The sequence below is a fragment of the Mustela nigripes genome, chromosome 16, assembly GCF_022355385.1.
Source record: "Mustela nigripes isolate SB6536 chromosome 16, MUSNIG.SB6536, whole genome shotgun sequence".
NCBI classification, from domain to species: Eukaryota; Metazoa; Chordata; class Mammalia; order Carnivora; family Mustelidae; genus Mustela; species Mustela nigripes.
In genome coordinates, this window is record NC_081572.1 from 41,926,031 (window position 1) to 41,939,000 (window position 12,970).

At 49.5% G+C, this 12,970-nt stretch overlaps 1 protein-coding gene across 4 annotated transcripts in view; it reads right to left on the reverse strand.

Annotated features, from left to right (window-relative positions):
- Positions 1 to 1,957: 1,957 nt before the first annotated feature.
- The window catches only part of FAM222B (family with sequence similarity 222 member B), an 83,028-nt gene continuing 72,015 nt past the window's right edge, over positions 1,958 to 12,970 (reverse strand). For 2 of the 4 annotated variants that reach the window (XM_059378857.1, XM_059378858.1), the window contains one exon: positions 1,958 to 5,912. In XM_059378857.1, the coding sequence (XP_059234840.1) occupies positions 4,303 to 5,912 (1,610 nt within the window). In that variant the 3' untranslated portion in view covers positions 1,958 to 4,302. The remainder of the gene's footprint in view (positions 5,913 to 12,970) is intronic. The other 2 variants (XM_059378859.1, XR_009400189.1) reach the window with 2 other exon arrangements.

The following is a 12,970-nucleotide window of genomic DNA, read 5'->3' on the forward strand; positions in this document are numbered from 1 at the left end:
TAGATAGGTCTTTCTTGGTCTAATGACAGTAGCTATCATGTGGCAGACACTGCAAAGCGCTTTACATGCATGGCTTTAATACAGTAGGCAAATGAAGTCGCTTTTATCACCATCGTAAAAGCAGCCATCTCAGCCAGCTGTAGTGAAGACTTGGTAAGACAGTGCTTGTTTCCAGCACTAAGAATGTGCTGGACAGAATGGTCATCCAGTTCCAAAGCCCATCCCATACCCAGGGCCTAAGCAGAGCCAAGGGCCTTTTGGTTTTCTCATCCGTATTTGTTTACTCTCCATACAGGCCTCAGTGAGTGCGATTATCCACATCTGGCTAATGAAATAGGCACAGAGGCGTGAACTGACTCTCATTGCTCTTTCAGCTGATTTGGGATAGGGCCTGGATTCTGTTTGAAGCTCTAGCAATCCCTGGTAGAATATCTCCCTCCAGTTTGGCAGTAGGGTTGGTTTGGATCCTTCCTGTGCTTGCTTTTTGCCAAGTTGCTCAGCTACATGGGGCATCGTTAGTCTTACGGTAAGACGGGAGTACTCCCGTTCCCCTAGACTTGTAAACTGTACGATTCATCAGCATCGAGTCCCTTACTCTACTGTCTTGGCCCCGGGAAGAGGACCGGTGTGTGGCAGCTATTACCTAGTAGGGGAAGGTTCAAGGCTGGAGTTTTTGCCTTCACTCTCCCACATACAGGCCCGGGTGAAAAGAGCCCTTGTTAGGTGACAGGACGGTCTGAAATGCCAGCCTGGGGAACGAGCCACCAGCTTACCCTTCAAAGGGCCAAATTCAATGACCTAGGAGGAGATGGGGTCCTGCCTGCCTTGCTGAGAAAGGAAAGATCACCTCTTCCCCAAATAAATCATCTCCATACAGTGACATCTGGAAGCTGGGAGGGAAAAGCATGGGCTCTAGCATCGGCTCTGTGGCTCCTCCCTTAGGGAGGAAGTGGAACCTCCCATCCAGCCTCGGTCTTCCCTTGGGCTCCCTCTGCTGGCAGTGCTGCCGTTGCACATTCATAGGGGAAGGTTGAAGGGAGCCTCCTAGAGTTGTGCAACAGTGGGTGTTACAGTCAGCGCCAGACCCCAGATCTCCTCATCCCAGTGCAGCCGCAGGCAGGGAGAATTGCTTTGTGAAACTCCGGCCAGGTTATGCACCAGAAAGTAAGCTGGACTCTGCAAGCACCTGCCCAAAGAGGCCAGACATAACTGGGCTCCCCTTGGTCCACTCTAGCAGTGTGACTTCAGGCTCACTGCAAATATGTGACCCAAGTAGAAGGCGGCCGGCTTTCACAGGGATGTCATGGGAGTAAAGGAGGCAAAGCGCCTTCTCTGAAGAGCACCACAGAGACTGGCATGCTCAGAAAGGGACCAGACTTGCACAACTCCATCAGTATTCCTAGAGGCCGCTTCCCGTGTTACAGATTACTGCACCTATTACCTCCACCAGTCAGAGGCCCTAAGAACTTCCAAAGTGTTGGAGGTAGGGGTGCCTGGGTGGCTTGGTGGGTTAAGATTCTGCCTTTGGTTCAGGCCATGATCCCAGGTCTCTGGGATTGAGCCTCACCTTGGGCTCCCTACTCAGTAGGAGTCGGCTTCTCCCTCCCTTTCTCAAATAAAATCTTTTAAAACAAAAAAAAAAGGAGGGCAGGGGGAGGGGCTTAGTCTTCAGTTGGCTTATGAGCAAACCAGATCCCTTTTTCAATGGTCCTCTAAGTACAAGTGACTGCACACTCAGCCGGCAGGGCAGGACAGAGCTGCAAACCACCTCGACCAGGGGGAGGCCTGGCACTGGCTGTGGGCCACCTCCTCAGGCTTCTGAGGGATAGACACTATATGGCTCCCCTCAAAAAAGAGAACTGGCTTCCCTTCTGGAAGTCAGACATGTCAGAAACCATTGCAAGAAAAATGACCTCAAACATTCACAGCATTCAACGAATAGGACAAGATCAGAAGGTGAGTTTTTCCTTTTTACTGGTTTATAATAATCTTAAAAACCCCATCACACCCATAAACCACCACAGGTGAGAAGATGAGGGAGATGGAGAATGAGTGCTACAGTATGTGGACAGCGTAGGGAATCAGGTATTCCCTAGGGGCAGTGTGGGATGGAGGCAGGGAGCGTGGATAGGAGGCCCTGGCTTGGACCCTTATTGCTGGTTGGGGTTGGCTGGCAGAGGGGGAGGGGGCTCAGGGTGAACTAGGAAACATCTCACACCAAAGGCAAGGGTAGTTGGGGGGTGGGGGTGTCACAGTACATTTTCCATGCAGACCAGGGGTGGGAGTGAGAGTTCAGAGAGTTGCACCCCTACACAGGAAGAGATTTGAGGGTTTGAGGTTTGATTTAAAGCCCCCAAGTTGGTGTCTGGTCCAATTTCCTAAGATGGCAGCTCACCTTTTGGGGAAGAGGCATTGGAAAAAATTACAGCAAAAATACCTGGTTTGGAGATCAAGCAAGGGTAAGGGGAGACAGTGGTGTTCTTTAAATGTAATTCCGAAAAGCAAGAACCAGAAGGGGGCCCTGGGTGAGACAGTGGCCAACGCCTTGGGGGGCTGGCCCTGAACCAGAAGCTGCAGGCACCGCCCCCCTCCCCCCCAACACAAGGGCTCAGGGACAGGGAGGTACCAGTGTTCACAGACGGCAGGGAAATCAGAACAATAAATTAGGACTTCATGTTGCTATCATTTGGCATAACACAATCAGGCATTTTTTTTCTTTTTTTTCTTTTTAAATATAAGGCAACTTGCCAACACATAATTTAAAAACTGGTCTTCAGTCACATTGCTTCAGATCACTAGAGAATTTCTGGCTAAAGAACAGTGGATAGTATAGTAAACAAAACCCCAAATCTTAAATAACATCATCAGCTCACATTCCCCAGAGACAGGAAAGGTAAGGGCTTATTTGGTTAAAACAAAACAAAACAAAACAAAACAAAAAAAGAGCCCAACTACATATCTTTAACAAAAAGGTGCAAGAAATTACGAAACGTTCTAAATTTAAAGTTATAGAAAAGTCTTAAATTTCTAGCCAACTATTTGCCACTTGGGGATGAGACACGCTGAGCATGGGGTGAAGGATGGGAATGTGAAGGGCGGGCAAGGGCAGGAGGGGCTGTTTCCCACAGACGTCCGCCTCCAGCTGTTAGAACCATGCTCATTTGGTAAAGGAAGAATTCAAAGAGCTTAAGGCTTTGTGTTTTTTTTTTTTTCTTTCTTTCTTTCTTCACTAAACTGAGGGGCTGCAAAAGGAGGTGAGGGTGAATGTACCTGTGGGGCCGCTCACACGCTACTCAAACCCACACTACATTCACACAGAAACAGGACATTTAAAACTTACAGTGTAGAGCAATATTCTTAGCCAGTGTAAAGAGAACCAAATGCATTGTAACTTTTTTTTTGGGGGGGGGGGGGGGGTTTTTAATTCTGAACTCCAATGTGATCACCCTTTACCTACTTAGTTCCTCAACATCCTGTTTTGTTTTGCTTGGTTTCTGAAGGGGGATGGGGGATGGGAGCAACAGATGATTAAGGAGAAACAACAGTGAGAAAGGGATTTTGGCTGCACTGAATGGTCACTACCACCTTACTACCTTTCTCTAGCACTGGAAAGGGGGGTGTGGTCAGGAACTAAGATATCAGCACAAAGATCTTCCCATGCCTCAAGGCTAATAAGGCGGCCAAGTGCCTGCAGGGTGCCCTTGAGGAGTATAGCAAGGACTAGTGCAGTGGCTCTGGAATCAACACAGGTGTACAACGAAGCCCTGAGGAATGGAGAGGGGTGAGAGGAGGTGAAGACTGGGTCAGTTTTGACTGAAGATCTTTGGGTGAATAAGGAATTAGCTTCCAGAGCACTTGGGAAGTCTGGCTTCTTAGTCCCAAAGACAGAGACAGACAGGGAGTGGCCAAGCTGAAGGGGCTGCACACCACAGCCACCTCCCCCAGGCCCCTTCCCCTTCCCACACCTCAGTCCTAAGGAAAACAGGCAGAGGTGCAAGAAAGGATAGGAGGTGCCTGGTAGGAAATGGCCAAGGCAAGGGATGAGAGGCAGCAGAGAGAAAAGCCTGGAGCTGGGGTCAGGTCCTCACATAAACCCAGAAGTTGCTAGGGGTGGTGGAGGGGAGGATGAGGGCACAGGGGATCCCCTGCTGTCCTAAATTAGAGCCCACCAAATTCCCTTTCTTAGACATCTAAGAATGATCACACTGGAGCAGCGAAATTTTGAAACTATCCAATTACTCAAAAGTCTACACCTAGGAGGGTGCTGTAGGATGTGTAGCTTGTGGAGGGCACCAGGGCTCCCTATCTATACCCAGGGTGCTGAAGATGAAGATTTCGACTATCTGCGGGATCAGGGGCTCGGGTGCCAGGGGCTCGGTGGGCCTTGCTCAGCATGGCCAGGCTCTGTTCTCGAAAGCAGGCCTGTTGGAAATCCCCGCTTAGGTAATCCACCGTTTGCATCAAGCTGTTCTGGCTTGCCACCGGCCCACCCCCGGTCCCTGCTCGGTAGTGGGCCCCAGCAGCAGCCGTCCCACAGTCGAGGGGTGCACCCGTGGGCTGCCCACCATGGAACGGCATGGCGAGGTCCTGAGACCCCGAGCTGTCGCTATTGGGCGTGGGCAGAATGTTGTTCCACAGGGGCTGGAAGTAGTGACCATTTGGGTAGGCCAGTGGGGCTGCCAGGCCGTTGACGGGTGGGGACGGGGTTGGCTTCTCCAGGGCTGGCTTCAGATGGAAGGACTGTGCCAGGCAGAGTTCCTGCGGGTAGGCAGGGGCCTTGCCCACAAAGCCAGGCCCTGCCAACTCGCGTCCTGCTGCATGCTTGCCTGTCAGGCCAGGGGCCGGCGTCCCACCAGCCTCACTGCACATCTGCTGTAGGTGGGCCAGCTGGTGCTGGTTCCAGGCGACTGGCTTGAGGTCGCTAGGGTAGCCAGTGGGGGCTCGAGAGACGCCCGTGGGCAGGTTGACAGGGCCTGCGGCAGGCAGCGCGGCCGAGGCCGCATGGGTGTGCTCCATGGGATTGACCACACATGAAGGCATTGGCGTGGGGACGCTGTGGGTGGACACCCGGGTGCTTGCATTGATGAGCAGACTGCGACTAATGGGGCTGGGGTTGGCGATCTGGCCCTCACACACTGAGGTAGTGCTGATGCCCGCCCTCGTCTGGCAAAACTGGTTGATCTGGTGCACGATGCTGCTCAGGTCCGGGGGCTGGCTGTGCTGCAGGGTGGCCGCCATTGAAAGGGGGATAGTTGAGGTAGACACGGTCACATTCGGGGGGGCATCTGAGTCTGGCATCTTCCGACCTCCATGCAGCAAGGGATTGGGGGGGTGCTGGAGACCCTGGTGAGACAGGGCAGGAGGGTGGACCAGGCCCTGGGTCTGGGCCATGGGCTGAGGGTGGCCCAGGCCCTGAGGCTGCTGGAGGCTCTGAGGGTGGGACAGCGCCTGGGCTGGCGGGATACCCTGAGGGTGCTGCAGCGTCTGGGGAGGGGCATGGGCCAGGGTCTGTGCGTGCTGCAGGGCCTGCTGGCGGGCCAGAGCCTGGGCCTGGGGGTGGGCTAAAGTGCTGGGTGCCACAGTAGCATAGGGCGCCACTGGGGGGTTCATGATGGCCTCAGGGAGCAATCGGGCTCGGGTGCCGTCAAAGTCCTTGAGTATGCTTTTGGCTGGCACTTTGACAATGGCAAGCAGGCCTGCCTTGGTGGCGGCCTGAGTCGGGTAGGGGCTGTAGCGCTGGGCTGATGTGTCGAGGCCGTTCACAGTACGACGAACGTGTTTCCGCTGGGGAACCTTCACACTGTTGGGGAAGATTTTTATAGTCAGTGGGTTGTTTGCGACCTTCTTAGCATACGCGTCCAATTCGGCTGGGGTAGGATAGTGAGCAGCTCTCATTTTCTGTGTAGTGTCCCCTAGAGAGAGAGAAGGGTAAGGAGAGCAAAGAAGGAGAGGGAGCTCATCAGTGCCAAGCCAACCAGCCCTTCTAGATTCCCCTTCTGAGGGTGCAGGGTAGAGCAGGGGATAAGGAAGTCGTCCCTGGTCTTCTCTTCATCTTAGACCCAGTCTCACCGAGCCCCACAGTCACAAGCACTGCTAACATTTAGTCACTACTTATAACTGTAACTGGTCAGGCCTTGTGCTAAGTGACAGGCTTTATCAATGAATCCTCGCTCCAGCTTTAGAAGGCAGCTACTATTAGGATTCTCATTTATAAATGAGGCCACCAAAGATCAGAACAGCAGAGCAACTTTTAAAGTCCCAGATTTTGGAGAGCCAGAACCTGGCCAATTGTCACGAAGGTTACTGATGGTTGTTCCCCTACATGGAACTCTAAGTTCCTACCAGCTTACACTGGCCTTGGGGGTGAAGGTTCTGCACGGAGCTGCATGTCAGAGCCCTCTGTGGCCACTCAGTCCCTTCCCCAAGACACCGTCGTAAAGAGGGCGCCCGCAGTGACGCCTCTTCAGGCTGCGGTGGTCTGGGAGGCAGCAGCTTTCCCTTGTGCCCCGGCAGCTGGGACGCCATACCCACTGGGTGGGCACCCTGGCACAGCAAACAGGATGCTTTTTTCCTCAGGAGCAGAGGAATACGCTGCCAGCATCCCTCCCCTAGCCTTATGTCACAAGTTCAGTTTTGTTTACAGCTCACTCTCTGCCTGATTGGGTGAGGATCAAAAGCCTTTATTTATTTCCTTGTGTGTGTGTGTGTGTGGGGGGGGTGACAATAATGACAGGGCAGCAGGGAGGGAGCTGAGAAGAAAGGATTCAGAGAATCTTTAAGTCCCCCGAGCCAAAAATAGTCTGTATTCCGCCCTTGTCAGCTGTCACTTTCCAAAATGAAAGAGGAAAAACCTGCCTTCCTTTGGAGACTGCGGAAATACCCACTCAATGTGCCTCATTAACGTTAACAGTCTCTTTGTTCCCATCTCCAGCGGCCACCCATCGGGGGCTCCAGCGGATGTCAGACTTCCAGTCAAAAAGGAAAAGGTTCTGAGAACAAGGGCCCCATAAGGATGCCAGGGTCCAGCAAAAGGTCTCAGCCCTCTACTCCCTCTCTGAGGTAGGGTCTCTCCTAAGTGTACACAGAAGGTGCTTAATAAAGGTTTGCTGAGTGAGTAAGCCCACAGACTGCCCAAGCAGAAGGAAGGGGCTTGGCGGGGAGCCTTGGCTCAGCTGGCGAACGCCCACCCTATTTCCTCCCCTTACAGGAGGCAGCCAAGACAGAGCAAGGACTAAGCTGACTGAATGCGCAGCTTGTGGCCTCAGCTGCCTTGGCCCTAGGAGACCCCATTCAGTCACATCACTGGGCATCAACTGAAAGGGAAGTGGCTCAAGGAGTGGGCTAGAGGGAAGAGGGCACAGCTGCCTTCCTTTGGTGGCATTGCTGGTTAGCCTGGCAGCAACTGCTTAGAAAATGCTGCTTTTAGAGGCAAGAAAAGAGAGCTCAAGTCCACAAGGCGCAGAGAGATTTAGTCCCACGCTCATCAAGGTAGAACTGAGCACAAGAGTACAGAAAGAGCTGTGCTCTCAGGGGCACAGTGCCACGATATAGTAGGCACTCCCACATGTTTGAGGTCTGCTTTATTAACCGCATACAGAATGGATGCTCTATCCATAAACAAAATGTTTGTAAGATGACTGATTTGGAGAGAGTCTTAAAAGAATGAATGTATGGGCGCCTGGGTGGCTCAGTGGGTTAATGCCTCTGCCTTCAGCTCAGGTCATGATCTCGGGGTCCTGGGATCGAGCCCCGCATCGGGTTCTCTGCTCAGTGGGGAGCCTGCTTCCTCCTCTCTCTCTGCCTGCCTCTCTGCCTACTTGGATCTCTGTCAAATAAATAAATAAAATCTTTAAAAAAAAAAAAAAAAAAAAAAGAATGAATGTAAAAGAGATAGCTGAGTCCAGAAAGGAGGGAGGCCGAGGCCCAGAAACCTTCTCGAAGTAACACTAGCTGGGGAGCAGAATCAGAGCCCCGAGAGGAGAGTCTGAGTTCTGCTGCTTCTTACAAGCCACTGACCCTCAGGGGGCTTCGGTTTCCATAAAGTGGGGCCATTTTCTGACCCTTGCTACATTCTCCTAGATAAGAAAATTCCAGAAAATCTGGGATTACTCAAGACACCAGAATTCCATTAGAAACTGACCAGATCAGCCACTGTACTTAGGTGCTGACTGGTCAAAACCACGTGACTCTCCTAGCCCCGCGCCTGACCCAGAGCAGATGTGTAGAAGACTCAGTAAGTATCAGCAGTATAGGTTCTATTCTGACGGAACGACTTGGGCTCAGCTGAGGGCCAGCAGTCTAAAGCTGCCGGGGTTTAGTTCAGACAGGTAATACAGGTTGGCTCCTGGGCTTTCCTCCATGTTGGTGGGCTTCCCTTATTTTTTTTTTTTTTTTTTTTTTTGGGGGGCTTCCCTTCTTGGGGGCCAGGGAAGAGAGAGTGGTACAGGGGCTTACTGACTGATAAAAGTTCCTATGTTCCAAGTTAGTACCAAGTTTCAGAGTGTTTTTTTTTTTTTCCCCTAGCAGAGGCAGAAGGCAGCTTGGCTTGATTCAGGAGTATGGAATGGGACACGGATACCGATTAGTTCTCTTTGTCCTGCTTCTGCTGATGTTGACAGTGGTGATGAGGACAGTCAAATAAAGGAATCAGAATCACAAGAAGGGGGAAGGGTGGACACAGGCTGTAGTTATCTTTGTTAAGAAGGACTCTCCAGAAAAAAAAAAAAAAAGAAGAAGGACTCTCCAGGATGAGAGGAGTATACTGGATAAAAAAGAGGCTACATTCTTGGAATCTAGCACCATCCATCTCATGTACCAGACTTAAGTTCAGCCCTTGAAAGAAAAAAAAAAACCCAAGTTTTCTCAATACTTTATCTCAGTCCCATGCAGTCATCCCAGAAGCTTGCTTTCTTCTCTAACATCTTCCCCTAAGTGTACAGCTGACACAGATACCACAGCTTTGTAAGCAACTTATTTTAATTTTTTTTAAAAAGCTATGTGCCCAACGTGACGCTCAAACTCACAACCCTGAGATCAAGAGTTGTATGCTCCACAGACTGAGCCAACCAGGCTTCCCTGTAAAGCAACTTATTTAAATATGTGATACTAAGGGTGTTATTAATTGGGACATAAGGCAGTGCACAGGGAATCTGTGCTTAGAATCTAGATTCAAATACTGGCTTTATTATCTACTATTCAGGGTCTCAATTATTCTTCATTTATAAACAGGGATGATACCTGCTGTCATACCTCACAGAATTTTTTTAAAGAATTTCATTTTACTTTGGAGTGAGAGAACGAGCAAATGTGAGCACACACGTGTGCTCAAGTGGGGAGAGGGGGAGAAGGAGAGGGGAATCCCAAGAAGACTCCATGCTGAGTGCAGAGCCTGGTGTGAGCTTTGATCTCACGACCCTGAGATCATGACCTAAGCCAAAACCAAGTCTGACATTCAATCAACTGAGCCACCCAGAGGTACCCCTGTACCTCACAGAATTACTAGGATCAAGAGATTCAGTGAATAGGAAAAAGCTCTGTGAACAGGAACCATGACTATCAAAAGCTATTCAAGGATAGCACGTTTGGTTGAGTTTGTACAGATAGAAAAAGTAACCTGATGGAGAAAGCCCACACAGGACTTGAGTCTGGGACTTAAATGTAGCAGAAAGCAGTGTTGTCTATTCCAGGCACTGCAAGAGGTGGGGGCAGGTGGTGAAGGCCGATATCTCCCTGAATTCCAGCTTTCCACAGGGGCCTCCCTGTTTATCCTTCCATTTTGAAGGTCAGAAGACACAAGTACCATATGCAGCCGGAAATTCTATCAATAGATGGAGAGGCACAGGCAGTGTTTCAAACACTGGGTTTGGAGTCTGACCCAAGAGGGAGTTCTAGGGCACCTGGGTTAAGCCGCTGCCTTCGGCTCAGGTCATGATCTCAGGGTCCTGGGATCAAGTCCCGCATCAGCTCTCTGCTCAGCAGGGAGCCTGCTTCCTCCTCTCTCTCTCTGCCTGCCTCTCTGCCTACTTGTGATCTCTCTGTCAAATAAATAAATAAAATCTTTAAAAAAAAAAAAAAAGAGGGAGTTCTAATGTAGTCACTCAACATTAATGTGACACTGGCGAGGGCTACTCTAGGTCTCCTCCTCAAAAGAACAATGAAAGTTTCTCATATGGGATTATTGAGGAGCGAATAAGAATATGCATAAGTACACTCAAAATCGTGCCTGGCACATAGTAAGCAATCAACAAATATTAGCTAATATTTCTGAGATTTCTACAGCTTATCCAGTTTCTGGGCCAATTCACCATTTCCAGGCCCTTCCACTAGGCGGCAGACACGCATAGAAAAGTAGTAAAACTGGGTAATTTGAGGTTGGTATCAAACCCTGATACTCTTTAAGGAAGGAGGTCAGAGCTGTTGACTAGAAGATGATTTGAGGGGGGCCTAGGTAGCTCAGTCAGTTAAGTGTCTGCCTTCGGCTCAGGTCATGATCCCAGGGTCCTGGGATCAAGCCCCCCATCCGGCTCCCACTCAAGTCAGGAGCCTGTTTCTCCCCTACCCTCTACTGCTCCCCTTGCTTGTGTTTTCCTGCTCTCTGTCAAATAAATAAATAAAATCTAAACGAATTAATGAATGAATGACCTTTGGTCATTTCAGCCACTCACCTAGACATATTTACTGGGCCACCACGATATACCTGACGGTGAGCTGGGGAAGAGCAGAGGCTTGCAGTTAATGGGGGGGGGGGGGTAAGTTCAAAAACACATTTTCTAAGGAACTGGGAAAAGATGGGTCAGAGAAAATTTTTCTAAATAAAGTTCTCAAACAGCTGAGAACTCATAAAACAAGTAACATCATGGAATATACAAAAAAGCTCTAGGAGGGTATCCAGCTAACCCAAACTGTGGTCCTCTATCAAGCCCAGGACCCACCAAGGCCAAGGCGTTCCTTAATCCAGACTGCCCCAAGGCAAATGCCACATCTAGGGTGGGAAATGCATTACATCCTCTTATGAAGAAAGGGGAGAGGAGGAAATGCTGGTGTTAGAAGGGATCAATCCCGTGATTCTGTACCCATAGTGGGGTAAGCCTGGGGAAAGTGATTAGCCAGGTGACTTCGAGTGCTGGCCAAGATACCACATACCCCACACCTCCAGACCCCTGCTACATCTCTCCTGCCTGAGCTCTTACAATATAAAGCACAATAATCAATAAACATCTGTATTCTATCCCTGCCCCACCAGACACTATATTCTGTGTTTCTAACAACTCGTAAAACCCTCCCGAGGATGAGGGGCAGAGAAAGGGTGAAAAGCAGAGTCACAAAACTGGTTAAGCTCTCTACAGCTGAGAGGTCCTCTGAGAAGGACCCTGGTGCTGGTTCCCAAAGGAGAGTTTATGCTCCATCTCACCTTCAGTGTTCCATGCTAACAGCTGTAAGTGACATGGCAGAATATCTTTTCATATACATTTTGGGAGAGGTGAGAAGAAAGCACATAAGCTTAAAACACCATCAGGTCTTCTTCTCTGCAAAGGCTTAGATATAATTAAGAACAGCAACCAAGTGAGACAAAGGGATTCTAAAACACTATTCTCCTCAAACAGACAGACAAGCCAGAGACCAGGGAAGGTTATCTCAATTCTTGAACAGAATTTGAAAACAGTGGTTAGCAGAGGCTACCTCTGAGGCTGTTTTGGACAGAAAAGGAGTGGAAATCCAAAGTCAGCACCCAAGATAAAGCTACCTGCTTGATACCCCATCTCTGGGGTTAGGGTATATGAAGGAACCTAGAAGAAAGTCAGTGAGCTGCTCTGTCATGCTTCCAAGTATACTTCCTTCTCCAGATGTGTCCCTGGAACCCCAGAACCAGTCAAAATGCAGTTAGCATGCAGATTTCAGTGGCCAAGGAGCATGTACAACTCTATCACCTGACAATCATCATTTATTAAGAGAAAGACTAAGGGAAAAGCTGGTACAGCATAATATAGCTTGCCTATGGAGTCAGGCAGCTGCAGAAGGAAAACTTAACTTTCAGCTTTGTCATTCCACAAGCTGGATTCACTGGGCAAATTCCAGAACTAGCCAGGCTCTGAGCCTTACTCTCCTTCAAAGAAAGGAAGTCAAGAGGCGAGAGCATTTTTTTTTTTTTAAGATATCTATTTATTTGAGAGAGAGACAGCAAGAGAGGGAACACAAGTAGGGGAAGTGGGAGAGGGAGAAGCAGACTCCCCGTTGAGCAGGGAGCCTGATGGGGGGCTTGATCCCAGGACCCTGGGATCATGACCTGGGCCAAAGGCAGATGCTTAACGACTGAGCCACCCAGGCACCCCCCTTTTTAACTTCTGAAGATGATCTCATACAGCGGGTGGAAGCAAACTATAGCCTGTGGGCCAAAATACAACTGCTTTGTTTGTGTAAAAAGTTTTAGAAGAACACAGCCACACTCATTTGTTTACATGACGTCTATAGCTACCTTTATTTACCCTACGACAGCACCTCTGAGTACATCCAAGAGGGACCATATGGCCCACAAAACCTAAAATACTTGTTATCTGGCCCTTCACAGAAGAAATTTGCCAGCCCCTGTCATAAAGGATTTGGGTAAGGTGCTGAAGCGCCTTTTATATTAAAGGGTTAGCCTAGATGCCTCAATGATTTCCCCTTTTGCTCTGAAAAAAAAAAAAAAAAAAAAAAGGTCTATCCCAAATTTAGAGCAATATTTATACCTGAAGACACTGTACATGGTAATGAGCTAGGAACAGAATCTTTTCCTTGCACATCGTTGTAGTGCAGGGAAAGAAGCCGGGAATCTGGGGCTCCTGGCTGGCTCAGTCAAGAGCATGTGACTCTTGACCTCGGGGTTAGGAGTTCAAGGCCCAGATTGGGCGAAGAACTTACTTTAAAAGAAAAGAAAAGAAAAGAAGGAAAGGAAGGAAGGAAGAAAAGAAAGAAAAGAGGAAAAAAGACAGGA